At 33.2% G+C, this 14,015-nt stretch overlaps 1 protein-coding gene across 5 annotated transcripts in view; it reads left to right on the forward strand.

The window, feature by feature from the left end:
• Positions 1-14,015, forward strand: part of grip2b (glutamate receptor interacting protein 2b) — a 143,981-nt gene that overhangs the window by 107,277 nt on the left and 22,689 nt on the right. For all 5 annotated transcript variants that reach the window (XM_026236253.1, XM_026236254.1, XM_026236255.1 and 2 more), the window contains exons 4-9: positions 356-501; positions 2,532-2,618; positions 2,752-2,827; positions 4,604-4,749; positions 6,032-6,179; positions 6,917-7,086. In XM_026236253.1, coding sequence (XP_026092038.1) covers positions 356-501; positions 2,532-2,618; positions 2,752-2,827; positions 4,604-4,749; positions 6,032-6,179; positions 6,917-7,086 — 773 coding nt within the window. The remainder of the gene's footprint in view (positions 1-355; positions 502-2,531; positions 2,619-2,751; positions 2,828-4,603; positions 4,750-6,031; positions 6,180-6,916; positions 7,087-14,015) is intronic.

Consider the following 14,015-nt stretch of genomic DNA (forward strand, 5'->3'; position numbering starts at 1 on the left):
CTCACTATGCATTTACTGTCCATTCAAAATATAATTGTTTTCTATGTTTTTAACCATTGACGGAAATCTTCTCTAGACTGTCATATGTTATTTTGTTAATTTCTCTGGATTGAATGTTGAATGCTAAAAAAGCTAATTCCATCAAATGTTGGAAAAGCCAACTTTTACATTGTTGAACAAAAAATGGTGTACCAGATTTTAGCTAAACTGTTGAATTACTCTATTTTCACTAATTACAAAATACGAATGTTTTCTATGACAAAGCAAATCTCCCAGTTGCTAATATTAGTGTTAGGGATTTGAACAAACACATTATTTTGAGTAACAGATTGAGAAACATTTTGATTTGTCTCAGGAGCGATCAGCTCAACGTAGGCGACTACATCAAGTCAGTCAATGGCATTAACCTGACCAAGCTGCGTCACGACGAGATCATCAGTCTGCTGAAGAACGTCGGCGAGCGTGTCGTGTTGGAAGTGGAGTATGAACTGCCTTCACCTGGTAGGAAGTTGAGTATTCTGACTTTTGCCTGTTTTGTGGCATGATCCTGTCATTGTACTCCAGTCTGAGCCAATCTCCGACCACATGATTGAATATCATTGTGAAAATGTAATTTTGTGTCAGTAAGTCCACTTGGGGTTGTGTATATATAATTATACACAGTAATGCAGAATGCATGGCTGCATGTTGATAACTGCTGTGTGTAAATTTTGGATGTTAAAGTACTTTTATCTTATTTCAACTTAATAGGCAGAGACAAGTAATCCAGTCGATTATTACGAAAAGCTATTAAAACATTAATCTTTTGGTTTGAGTGGTGGACATATCAACATTCGTTTTTACCAACTGATTTATTATTTTATTTTTGCCATTCTATTGCTAGGGGCCCAGAAAAAACACATTTCAGCACCATCTACTATAGTTCATACGAATAGATAATCATGCCCCAAATTTACTCCATTGACTGAACCATTGTTCAAAACAAATGAATTGTCTTAAAGTACCACATTGTGCCCTTTTTTATGATATTACCCTACACATGGCTTACTTATCACTCACAAACACACACAAAAACCCTTTGATCCTTAAAGAACCTCATGCGATGGTTTCAAAAAATGCCACACCGTGATATTGGTGATGGACCGATACATCACCCAGGGCTGTGATTCCTGTACAACAACATAATTTGCTGCTTAACTACTCTTGTATGATGCATAGTTGAAGCAATTAAATGGCTAGTCACATCTGTTTTCCAAAATCATAGTATCTTTGTGGCACCTCTGTTCACGCTGTCAAGAAACTATGCTTTTAAACACAGGTCAAAATCTGTTGTTTCAATCGCACAGCTTTTCAAGTGTTAGTGAATGTTCACAGGAACTGTGGGAAACACCAAATCTTTGAACTATGATGGTTGAATGACGGAACGTGGTTGCCTAATACTAACAAGACACTATACTTCTAACCATAGTTCGAGAATTTTAGTTCCATCCAAACAACGTTTGGATGAAAACAATATTTCCTGAAACAGTGAATTGTTGAACTATGTTGGTAACTATGGCATTTGAAACAAAAAAACAATACTTCTAACCACAGGTCAAGAGCTGTAGTTCCATACACAGAAGTGTTTGATACTGATGTGAATGTTGGAACTTTGATTTCTGAAAATATAAAATCATAGAAACATGTTGTTAACGACCACTTTTGCGATCTTGGTTAGCTAATACTAACAAGAAACTATGCTTTTAATAACAGGACGAAAGCTGCAGTTCCGACCACACAACTTTACTTAAAAGTTTTACTTTACTGCTGCGGCAGAGAAGTACCGAGACTGCTACATCCACAACATGCTGCTGTGAGCATGTAAGAATATTGCTGCTGCGAATATAACATGCATGAAGTAACCCCATAGCATTCATTAATCCCCTCGTAGCAGATCTAAACAGGTGGTGCTGGGAAAGATGGAGGGTTTCTGAAGCAAGCTGTACGGCTACGACAAGCTCTAGTCATATATATGAATGCTGAACAGCAAGCTCATTGGCTACCAATACAGGAGAGAACCAATCAGCTGTGCCATTTGACAATGATGTCATTACGTCAGATTTAGTTGGACCTATCAGACTGCGTCATCAGAGTTTAATGCCATAACTCTCTCTCTCTCTCTCTCTCTCTCTCTCTCTCTATATATATATATATATATATATATACACACACACATTTGATCGACCTCTAGGTAAATTAACAACACTGAAATTTGCTCATCTATGCACTCTCATTATAATAAATCGAGGTGATTGTCTCTCATTGTCTCAGTTTGGCATGTGTGGTGATGTATTGAGATCGTTAGCCAGTCTGCATGACAGATAAATTGCCTGGTTAATAAGCTCAGTGTTTCTGGCTGACCTTCTGCTGAATGTCAGTTTGCATCTGGGTTTATTTATCTTGATTGTCCGCCAGATATGGCCGTTCGCCCAGTAAAAGGTACTGATTTAGAGATGTTATTGACTCTCTACTGTCTTTGTTGTCCCTCTTAGCGCCAGACAGTACCTCAGGTGTTATTTCCAAGACAATAGACATCTGTTTGCAGAAAGAGGACAACAGTTTTGGCTTTGTTATGCGAGGTGAGTTTGGGTTTGTCGCCACTAATTTTAATTCATTTATTTTAATATTTTTTTTGTAATATTCCTAAAATCAATAGTTGCAAGATGTAACTACATGTTACGGATTTATGTGTGTGTGTGTGTGTTAAAACAGGTGGATCCCATGAGGATTGGCACAGATCTCGTCCCTTGGTGATCACACATGTCCGACCAGGTGGTCCTGCTGACAGGTAATGCAAAACCCAAAATGAGGCATTCGAATTTTCTTTCTTGTTTTTTTTTTTTTTACTGATGCTATTTTGTACAATAATTCACTGTCTATAATTTATTTAGTCATCAAAGGTGTCCAGTAATAGAAGAATCAAGATTTTGTCGTATCAAGAGTCGTATTTTGCAGGTCATGTGATCTCACAATGGTCGCCACCACTAGGGGCTACCAACCTAAAGTAGAATAAAACAGCTTTTAAAACATATTTGCCAGATAGCTTGCACTGGATTTGTTAGCTTAGTAGGCTAATTGATTAGCATGCCAACTGTAGGGGATGCAGGACAGAATGTTAGCTTAGCAGGCTAATTGATCAGCATGCTTACTAAAAACATAACTATTCATTTTGTTAGTGTAAAACTTTTTAGGTGAACTTTACTTTTAATGGACTATATGTATAAGTAGAACTTTTATTATTGCAGTCATCTTCCATGTTTTGGAGCTTCATGCCTCAACACACTATATGCATTTTATCTAAATCCAGAAAGTGGGCCAGAGATTTCCCTCTCAGCTTAGACGGCTAGTTATTATTCTTAGTTTTAGGATTTGTCCATGCCTCTCTTACCAACCACTTTTCCCTACTTATATCAGCAAAATAAATAAACATATGTGTCTACAGAGAGGACATCTTCAATAAGACCCATTTGATGTTAGAGACAAAGACTGCCTTGATTGACGGGTGGAAATTGTATGCGTTGTCTTTCCTGAAGGCCCCCAGACGTTTCGTGAAGAAAATAGAGTGCTCTCAAACAGGTCCTCTCACATGTAGCATTAATCATTATTGTGGAATATCAATAATATTTTAAAGAAGCTGACTATCTAGGCAGTGTATTAAGGCATCAACTTATATTGCCTTCAAAAATATCAAATATTCATCCAGTATGATGGATGAAGCAATGTAGTGGACTAAGTGCAAACAAAAAAATTAATAAAAACAAAAAAATAAATATTTTGAAAGCTTAAATTTATTCATTCAAAATTATTTATAAACTTACTCTAAATGTTTCATTTGCAGAAGTTAACAAGAACTATCAATGAAAAATACAATAAAATAAAGCATTTAATATTAGTTACAAAATAAAACCATTGTACTTTTAACATAAGTTAAACATGCAATGTGAACTAGCTTTACCTTTTTTATTAACTTACAATAACAAAGTATAATACTGTAAAAATGTGTTGTTAGTTGATGTTAGTTAATGCATTATGCTAACAATAAAAATCTCATTACTGAAATAATATAAATTAAATTTAAAATATATCTGAACTTATGCCATGATAAAATGTGGTATTCCAATTGATACTAGATTTCTAGATATGATTTATATGAAAGCTCATTTTAATTTTATTTATCATTTAAATGTGTTTTTTAATATATATTTTCATTATGCTCAACAGTGCTCCATTTATTTGATCAAAAATACAGTAAAAAGAGAATTAAAAAAATATTGTTACAATTTAACTAACTTTAAATATGACATTAACTGTTTTCAATTTTATTATATTTTAAAATGTAATTTACTCCCATGATGTGATTTATTCAGAAACTATTATTTAAGAATCATTTCTTGTTTTTATCACCGTATAAAGGAGTTTGATCGATGTAATGAATCATTTCTTAATAAACGTATTAATTTATTTACATAAAAACCTTACTGATGCCAAACTTTTAAACAGGAGTGTGTGTGTTCTACATTTCGTTGATAATAAATGTGACTGTTCCGCGTATGTTCTTGTGCAGAGAAGGGACTCTGAAAGCAGGGGATCGGATCCTAAGTGTGGATGGTGTGGTTTTACACAGTGCCACTCTCAGTGATGCTCTTACTGTTCTGACTCAGTGTGGTCAGGAGGCTCTGCTCCAGATCGAGTACGATGTCTCCATCATGGGTGAGTTACTATTGTTAGCTATTAGCTACTGTTTTATATGTTGACAGAATGGAAATTCCACATGTCCCAGTGGGTTAACATGCCATTTGTTTTGTATGTTGCACTTTGAAAGGAAATTAATTTAAACTGTTAATGCTTTCAAAATCTCTGAATTATTTTCACATTATGGGCCAGTTTGGACCTTAAGAATCATAATTTTATAAAATTTTCCTAACTTATGTTTTTTTCAACTAAAACCATCTTATTGCCATTTTATTAGTATATTAAAATAACTGCATACTGTAACTTCACCGTTTTTTATTATTTAAAAAAGAGATAAATTATTTAACTACACATAAACCAAACACAAAATATGCAAAATACATATGTTTTCAGTTTTGATGAGAAATTTTATTTGAATATATCCTTGTATGTAATTTACTGAGAATTACCAGTATTAATCCCATTGGAATGAATATTTGTGATTGCTTGAAAACACCAATTTGTGAAAACTAAATATTATTTTTTTAAACAAAACATAAATATTACTCCAAAACGTTTTAGACAAAAAAAATAACTAAATAAAAAAAAATAAAAACACTTGACTTGCATAAACTTTTACTGTCCAATTAAAAAAGTGATCAATAATTCCTGCTGCAGAAGTTCATCAGTAGTCCTTCATTGTCATGTCTATCAACAAAGCTAGATACGTTTTCCAAAAGTTTTTTTTTTAATTGATGTAACTTCATAGATATTTTTACAAAAAGTATTTTTGACACTATTGGTATTCCATACATACCCAGATATTACCTAAGAAAAAAAAATTAAATAAATAAAGTGTATTTTAAGAGTCTTAAAGCAAGTTTGGTTTCCTTACTGAATTTTGTTGTTTGTTTTTTTTAAAATAAATTGTTATGTCTCTCTTCCGGGTCCAAATGGACCCGAATGCATAATGAGGGATAATCAAACTACTCTAGAGTGTTTGTCCTTTTGTACAAAATTTTCCTGAAGCACATCACTTTTCTACAGTGGTCTCTGCTCTTTTTAACCATCATCATTGTTTCATCAAGAGCAGAGAAACAACCAGCATTTTACTAGTGCTGTTACGCTAATTTATGCTAGCTACATTTAGCATAAAACCCACTATTGTTCTCATTGTAGAGTGAAATTGGTCATATCCTAGAACATGGATGTCTGAAATAAACTTTCAGCGTTCAAAACTTCCAAAAATACTGTTCTAAACAGAAAATGTTCTGTTTAGAAATCACAGCATAACAGTGCTGTCCTTATCACCTGCCCTCAGACTCGGTGACAAATGCTTCAGGTCCTCTGCTAGTGGAGATTGCCAAGGCGCCTGGAGCCAGTCTGGGAATCACTCTGACCACTGCCATACACAGAAACAAACAGGCCATCGTCATCGACAAGATCAAACCCGCCAGTGTGGTGGACAGGTACACACTCCACGAGCCTCATTCATCAAACACCAGCACAGCAGACTACTGTGTAAACTGTAAAGCAACTTTTAAGCAACTTTCTTATGCAAATTGCTTGGAAGAACAACCAAAATGGTATATTTTAATGAAAAAAAAAAAGTTTTGTCACTGATTTCAGGTTGGGTAAATTCTATGTTAAACTGTGAAAAGTGTATGTATATAGAAAATAGTATTTACATTTTAGTAAAACCATGCTTTTGAAAATTATTTTCTTTCTTCTCACAAAACTAAAAATAACACTACTGCTACTACTACAGTAATAATTGTGAAAGCTTTTTTCACAGAAATTATTTTATTTTTATGTCATTTATTCATACATTTTCTACACAATAACATATATTTTTACATTTCTTTTCTCATAAATTATTGTAAAACTGTTACTAAACCATCAGAAAAATTGTTTTTAAATCACCCAACTCAAATTGTTCATAAACTATTCTTACAATAGATTTCTTTTGCGCAACAGATTTAATTTTTATGCAAATTTGCCTTTAACTATTTTTTACATAATTGTATTTTTAAAATAGTTTGTTACACTATTCTCTTGAAATTATTTTATTTTTTCTTGAGTAGTTTTTCCTTTTTTATCTGTTATAATTATTAAGATGCATGTTGTTGTTCAGATTGATTATTCTGGTAATTTGGGTGAGTTTTGACACGTCCCACGTTTTAGCAGTTGTCTGTCTGTGTCTCAGGTCCGGAGCGTTACACGTGGGTGATCATATCCTGTCTATAGATGGCACCAGCACAGAGCACTGCTCCGTCCTGGAGGCCACACAGCTGCTGGCCAGCACTACTGATCAGACCAAACTAGAGATCCTCCCCGCACACCAAACACGCCTGCCTGGAAAACCCCAGGACACTGGTGAGAGATGAGAACATGTAGAAACTGCTGTGGTTCCCCAGACATGGATTAGGCTGAATCTAAGACGTCTTCAACAGATGGTTGAATCTGATCTTGGAATGGACCTAAACTATGTCTGGAAAACTGTGTGTAAATGGAATATGGGATAAAGACAAACGCGCATGATTTTTGTCTATACCTGTTAACTTATTCTGAAATCCATAAAAAAAAAAAAAAAAAAAATTGAACATGATGAAAATGTTTTTAAATTATGTAAGTTTTTTTTTTTTTTTTTTCATTAAATTAAATTTTGTTGTCATGGGGGTCAGATTAATATAACTGTACTTCTATAACTATTTTATTATTAATTTCATTATTTTATCATTAATCTTTTATTATAATTATTATTTCTTGTTTATTATTATCTAGTTCTCTATTATTAATCAGTTGTTATTACTTTTTACTTAATAGTTATTTGTTGAAAATTCCTTAAAAGAGAGAAAAATTTTCCCTGGTAAAATAATAAAGATAACGTGTATTTAAGATAAATCGAAGAATACGCCACATTGAATTAAAAATTTACATTCGCGAAAAAAAGTTTCTAAAAAATCATAAGAGAACATGAAACCAACAATTTAATTTTAAATAACTTGGAGCATGCAATTTTATATGAAGTTTTATAATATTTTATTGACTTTTTTTTAAATCTTGGACAGACTAGATTTATGTTGCATTGAGCAAGTCGATTTTATTATGGTCGTGGAGTACAATATAAATGCACTGATAAATGATCATGATAATCATTAAAAACCATCATATTGAGCCACATTATTTTTTGCAAAGTCTATGGCAACCCTTGGTTTCCCTGTTTATTCCAAAAGAGGTCATAATCTCTAATTCTACTGATATAAACCTCACATGTATCCTCTTTGGATGCCCGAATGAGGACAAGAAAACATGGATGGCGAGACTGCTTGGTCATCTCATTTAATTAGCTTCTCGTTCTGCTTGATGTCACCCCACGAGCTTTAGACCGCAGGGCAGATTTAATCACGGAGACCTGCTCACCCTAGAAAACCAACAGACAATGACTCGACATCAGACCAAGACATGGTGGACGAAGAACCAGGCTGGATATTTTCATCGCGTTTATATGCAAATGAAGGAAATGAACAGATGTCCGACTGTACAGAGCGCATTGAACTAAAAGCCTGAATTAGACGTCTGCGTGTCGTCTTGGAGTGTTTGTAGCACCGTTCTCAGAGAATAGCTTATTATGACTGAGCGCATAAAAATTGCGCAGCTTTCTGGATGCACTCAGTGATTGGACGACTTCAGTTATAGAAGATGTTGAAACGTCAAATGCTTTGACTTACAAATATTTTACAAATATTATGATTTATTAAATCATAAATATACAATCGAGGACATTTTGACACATGACTTTTTGCACGATTTTACAATATGATGTGCTCTATGGTATTGTAAAATTGACTCACTCTCGGGCCCTTCAAGATGTAGATGAGTTTTTTTCTACATAAAAGATTTGGATAAATTTAGCATTACATCACTTGAATGGGTGCCGTCAGAATGAGAGTCCAAACAGCTGATAAAATCATCACAGTAATCCACATCACTCCAGTCCCTCAATCAATGTCTTGTGAAGCGAAAAGCTGCGTGTTTGTAAGAACCAAAATTATTATTAAGACGTTCTTAACTTTAAACCATCACTTTTGCATAAAACATGAGTCCATAATTCATAATAACACTTCCTTCATTAAAAAAAGTCCATTACGTAATGTCCTGGATTATTAAAACGCACTGAAATATTTGTTTACATCTGTTTTGTTTTTGTTTTAATTGTACTGTTATGTGTGCATATTTTACTCCTGTTTCAGAGAAAAACGACTTTGTCTCTGGAGATAGCATTTTACATATTTTAGCCAGAAGCAGCAGTTTGATGTTAAGTAAAATATCTTAATGATACATTTGTTTCTTACAAACAGACAGCTTTTCACTTCACAAGACATTAACTGATGGACTGGAGTGGTGTGGTTACTTGTGGATTATTAAGGTGTTTTTAGCAGCTGTTTGGACTCTCATTCTGACGGCACCCATTCACTGCAGAGCATCCGTTGCATAAATGCATAAATTTTCTCCAAATCTGTTCCGATGAAACTTCGATATTGCACATCCCACTTTTGAATGGAACACAGATTCTAATCAATAGCAAATTATCACTGAGCATATTAATATAATCTATAGATGCATGACTTCACGGATGCAACAAATGACTGTGTAACTCCAATTATAGAAGACATTAAACTTCAGATGGTCGTTTTTACTTTGACTTTGAAGTTCTTGCTATTTCTTTTTCAAGCATCCAGAGCCATAGATGCCCATCAGTCTCAATCTAGTTAAATTCTTGCCCCACTTCTGCCAGCATGATTGTGCCTCTGGCAGTTAATCACATCCACCAAAGCTTTAAATCCGACAAGATGACCTCGTGAATTCCATGCATTGCTCTCATACATCAATAACATAGTTTATGATGCCAGGACAGCCCTGAAGACCAGATTTTGGGCACAGGAACAAACATCCCTAATGGATACAGACAAGTAAAGTGGTTTAGTTTTTCAGCATCTGATCTGTCCTGTTGAAATATCACATGGCACTATATAGGTCATTCCCTGCCGTGCTGGGAACCCGAGAGAGGAGGTGGAAGGCTGTAATGATGGAAAAACATATTTGTGAGTGTGAACTATCAGCCACGGCAGGACTTCAATCAAGAATTGACGCCCACTCTCAGAGCCTGCGTCAGTAATACATAGAAACTTCAGGAAATAAACAGAGTTTGATATTTTGCCATATAACGCCTATATATATTTTTTTTCAGGTTATGTATATGCAAATATTGTAGCCGACTTTGTTAGAGGATAAACATAAAATATGTCTGGAAACAACCTCATTTGGGATTGCCAGCTTTGAGATCCTGGGATTTAAAGTGAGGAAGAATAGGATATGTACATTTGAATACATTTATATATTTGGTAGACACTTTTATCCAAAGCAACTCTGATATTACATTACACAGATTTGATGCTGGCAGACTTATGTTTGCCATTTATTGTGTGCATTATGACCAGGAAATTTGTGCACATCTTATCTAACTCATGACATGTAACAAGCCGATCTATAATATTTAATAGTTGTAATTTAATTATTGATCTCTGTGATGCAATTATGAGAAATAACATGCAACTGTCAGTAATAATGTCACAGTAGTCGCAATTATGTCAAATAATGTCATGTTTTCAACCGCAATCATGTTGCTGTTATGATAAATAGTTTCAATTATGAAACAATGTCACAATTATGAGAAATAAAGTCTCAGTTATGAGTAATGAAGTTGCAGTTATGAGAAATTAAACCACAGTTACAAGAGATTTTAGTCACAATAGCAGGAAATTAATAAACCGTTATAATAAAGTTGCAGTTAAGAGAAATAATGTCGCAATTATGAAACAGTTGCAATTACAAGAAATAAAGTCTTACTTATGAGAAATGAGGTCACAGTTAAATGGTTTTTGCAATAAGAAGAAATAATGTTGCAATTATGAATAGTCGAAATCTTGAAAAAAGCAGCCACCGTTACAAGATACTGTATTCGCAATTACAATACATTGATTTACAGTTGTTATAATTATTTAAACATTATTTCTCTTAAGACATTATTTTTACATAATTGCGACTTTATGAGAAATGTCACAGACCACACTATAACTATATATATATATATATATATATATATATATATATATATATATATATATATATATATGTATATATATATATATATATGTATATATATATATATATACGTATATATATATATATATATATATATATATGTATATATATATATATATATATATATATATATATATATATATATATATATATATATATATATATATATGTATATATATATATATATATATGTATATATATATATATATATGTGTGTGTGTGTGTGTGTGTGTGTGTGTTTAATTAGAATGTCTAAAGTTCAAATAGTAGAACATGTACTGTACATATTTTTAAATAATAGATTATGCAAAGGTTTTTTATTTAATTTTTATTTATGCATGTATTTTAAATTTTACGTCTCAAAATATATCAAATTAATTTTACTAATACATTAAAAGCTTTATGTCATTGACTCATGCTGCACATCCCACTTTGGATAGAATGCAGCAAACATCTTTAAAAATCTTTTAATTGTACATTATATAATTTTTTTGCAATACAGAATTAAACTACACACAATGTAATAACAAATTAGCCCAAACCATTGCTAATAGCCTTAGTGTCAGTCACCTGCTGGTTTAATTCGTGTTTTAGATAAATGGCGTGATGTTAAAAAGGCAGTATTGTAATCTCCTTACTCGGATTAAGTTCCCGTCACATCAGACTGTGTGGGAGACTTTACCGTCATCATTCCTGGTGTTCTCAGTTCCCACATCAAGAGACAGAGTTGTGTTTCTTTGAGACATAGCAGACGAGCTTAGCATAAGCCACAAGGAAGAGGGGTTTAGCGCTCAAACATTAGAAGATGCCTCGTTGGTGCTCAGACGAACAGATAGTAGTAGTATTTAACCTGGATAGTGAAAATCTGACCGAAAGTGTCATTTCTTAATGTCTCATCACAATCTGTGTGGCAAAAATATACAAACATAATGCTAATAGAATGCTAATATGTGCAGGAATTTAAAGGTTTGTTTAGAAATCTACCAACAATGTAAAAAGTAGTTAGCAGACTTCATTAAAACCTTAAAGTGTAACCACACACATAAATACACACATCTCAGAGTGTTTTAAAGCTTCTTATGGTTTTCCAGAGATGGAAGAGGGTAAAGCTAAGTAGTTAAATGTCATTTTTCTTAGTTAGGGCGTTTCACACTATTAATACCCTGCTGGAAAATCCATCTCAAGTTGAAACATGGCCACTGGTTTGTTGATGGTCTAAACTGGTAAACCACTTGGACCATCAACCAGCTACCAGTTAGATATGAAGGCGTGACAAAATGGTGGCTGGTCAGCAAGCTAATGACCAACTTGAACCAGTTAGAAACTAGCTACCATGTCTAAAAACACATTTACCAGCTTGAGATGGGTTTTCCAGAAGGGTAAAGAATTTGTCTTTTAAGCATGTTAGGTTCAGTGATAAGTTCAGATATGGAAATTGTTATCTGTAGAGGCTTTGCGTTTTATGTATTTTTTATCTATAGAGTTTTAAGTATTTTATAGACATCCATTTTTTGCTTTGTGGTAAAAAATGTACAAATGTTTAAAATAAGAATAGTGACAATTATGTATGACATCTAAAATCACAATTGATAGATATAAAATCGCAAGTACAACAAGATTGTTGCAATTTTGAGAAATAATGTCACAATTATGATATAGTCGAAATTGAAAAATGAAGTTGCAATTAATGATAAATAGCATGCAACTGTCAGAAATAATGTCACAGTAGTCGCAATAAGATAGTCGCACTGATGTAAAATAATGTCATGTTTTCAACGGCAATCATGTTGCAGATATGAGATATAGTTGCAATTATGAAACAATTTTGAGTGTGACAATAATGAGAGCTACAAGATACTTACAATAGCTACAATTACAATAAATGTATACACAGTTATAATAAAGTCGCAATTACGAGAAATAATGTTGCAATAATGATATATAGTCATAGTTAGAAATAATGTTGCAGTTATGATATAGTCGCAGTTTGAGAAATACTCTCAATTATTGCACCCATTGCAATTATGAGAATAAAACCACAATTAAACGATACCGTAGTCACAATTACTAGAAAAAAATTCACAGTTTTAAGTCGCATTTCAGATAAATATAGTAGAAGAATTGCAAGAAAAAAAGTCTCAATTATGATAAATAATCTTGCAATAATGAATCACAATTAAGAGAAATAGTCTCAATTGTGAAAAAGAAATTACAAGAAATTAATTACATTTTATAAAAAAAAGTTACAATTAAGAGAAATAAAGTTATAAATTATGAGAAATAAAGATGCAATTATGAGAAATTAAGTCTCAAGATAGTCACAGTTACAAATTTGTTAGCCTCAGACATCACGCCCACAGACTGTTGGCTAAACGTCTGATGCATATGGGACACAAAAGTGGAAACACTTCAGGAATGTCGAAGTCATCATTGGATTGGTTGACTTCTACAGAATTTCCGTGAGACGTGTGTTTCGTGTTCTTTAACGTTCTGTCCTGATACAAAAATGCCTTGACACCAAACCCCCACACGAAAGAAGAAAGCCATATTATTTACAACTGTGAGATGAGCGCTTACCAGGATCAACAAAACATTGGAGTTTCATAAGTATGTGAAGTGTTTAAAGTTCACGGCATAGAATCTTTCAAATACATCCAAGATGTTTACACACTGGTCTGTTACTGAGGTGACATTTCCACGCCACGGAATGTGACGCGGAACAAAATTAACTGCTATTGGTTGTTTGACATGTCTCATGGGTAGGCCTTAACCAATGAATGCTGCCATGAATTCCAGACCATCAGCCGTCAGTGTGAAGGTCTGGCTATGCCGATTGCCAATTACAATAGATGAAGTTACAATTTATGGGATATAAAATTGTAGTTAATAGAAATCAATTGCATTTGTGATACAAAGTCATAAGTAAGCTTCGCGTCAAAAGTGTTTTCAAATCTTACGAGAGACGAAAGAGCAAGTCCACAATACCAGTATGACATAATTATATAATTGTACACATAATATTGAATCGAGTTTGAATATTCTATTTTTTTTTTTAAGCTAACAGAACATAAGCTTGTTTCCGAACATAAGCTTGTTTCTGACTTGTTTGATGGGTGCTTGTTTAATTTATTCAATTTATT

This window comes from Carassius auratus, chromosome 47 (genome assembly GCF_003368295.1).
Source record: "Carassius auratus strain Wakin chromosome 47, ASM336829v1, whole genome shotgun sequence".
NCBI lineage: Eukaryota > Metazoa > Chordata > Actinopteri > Cypriniformes > Cyprinidae > Carassius > Carassius auratus.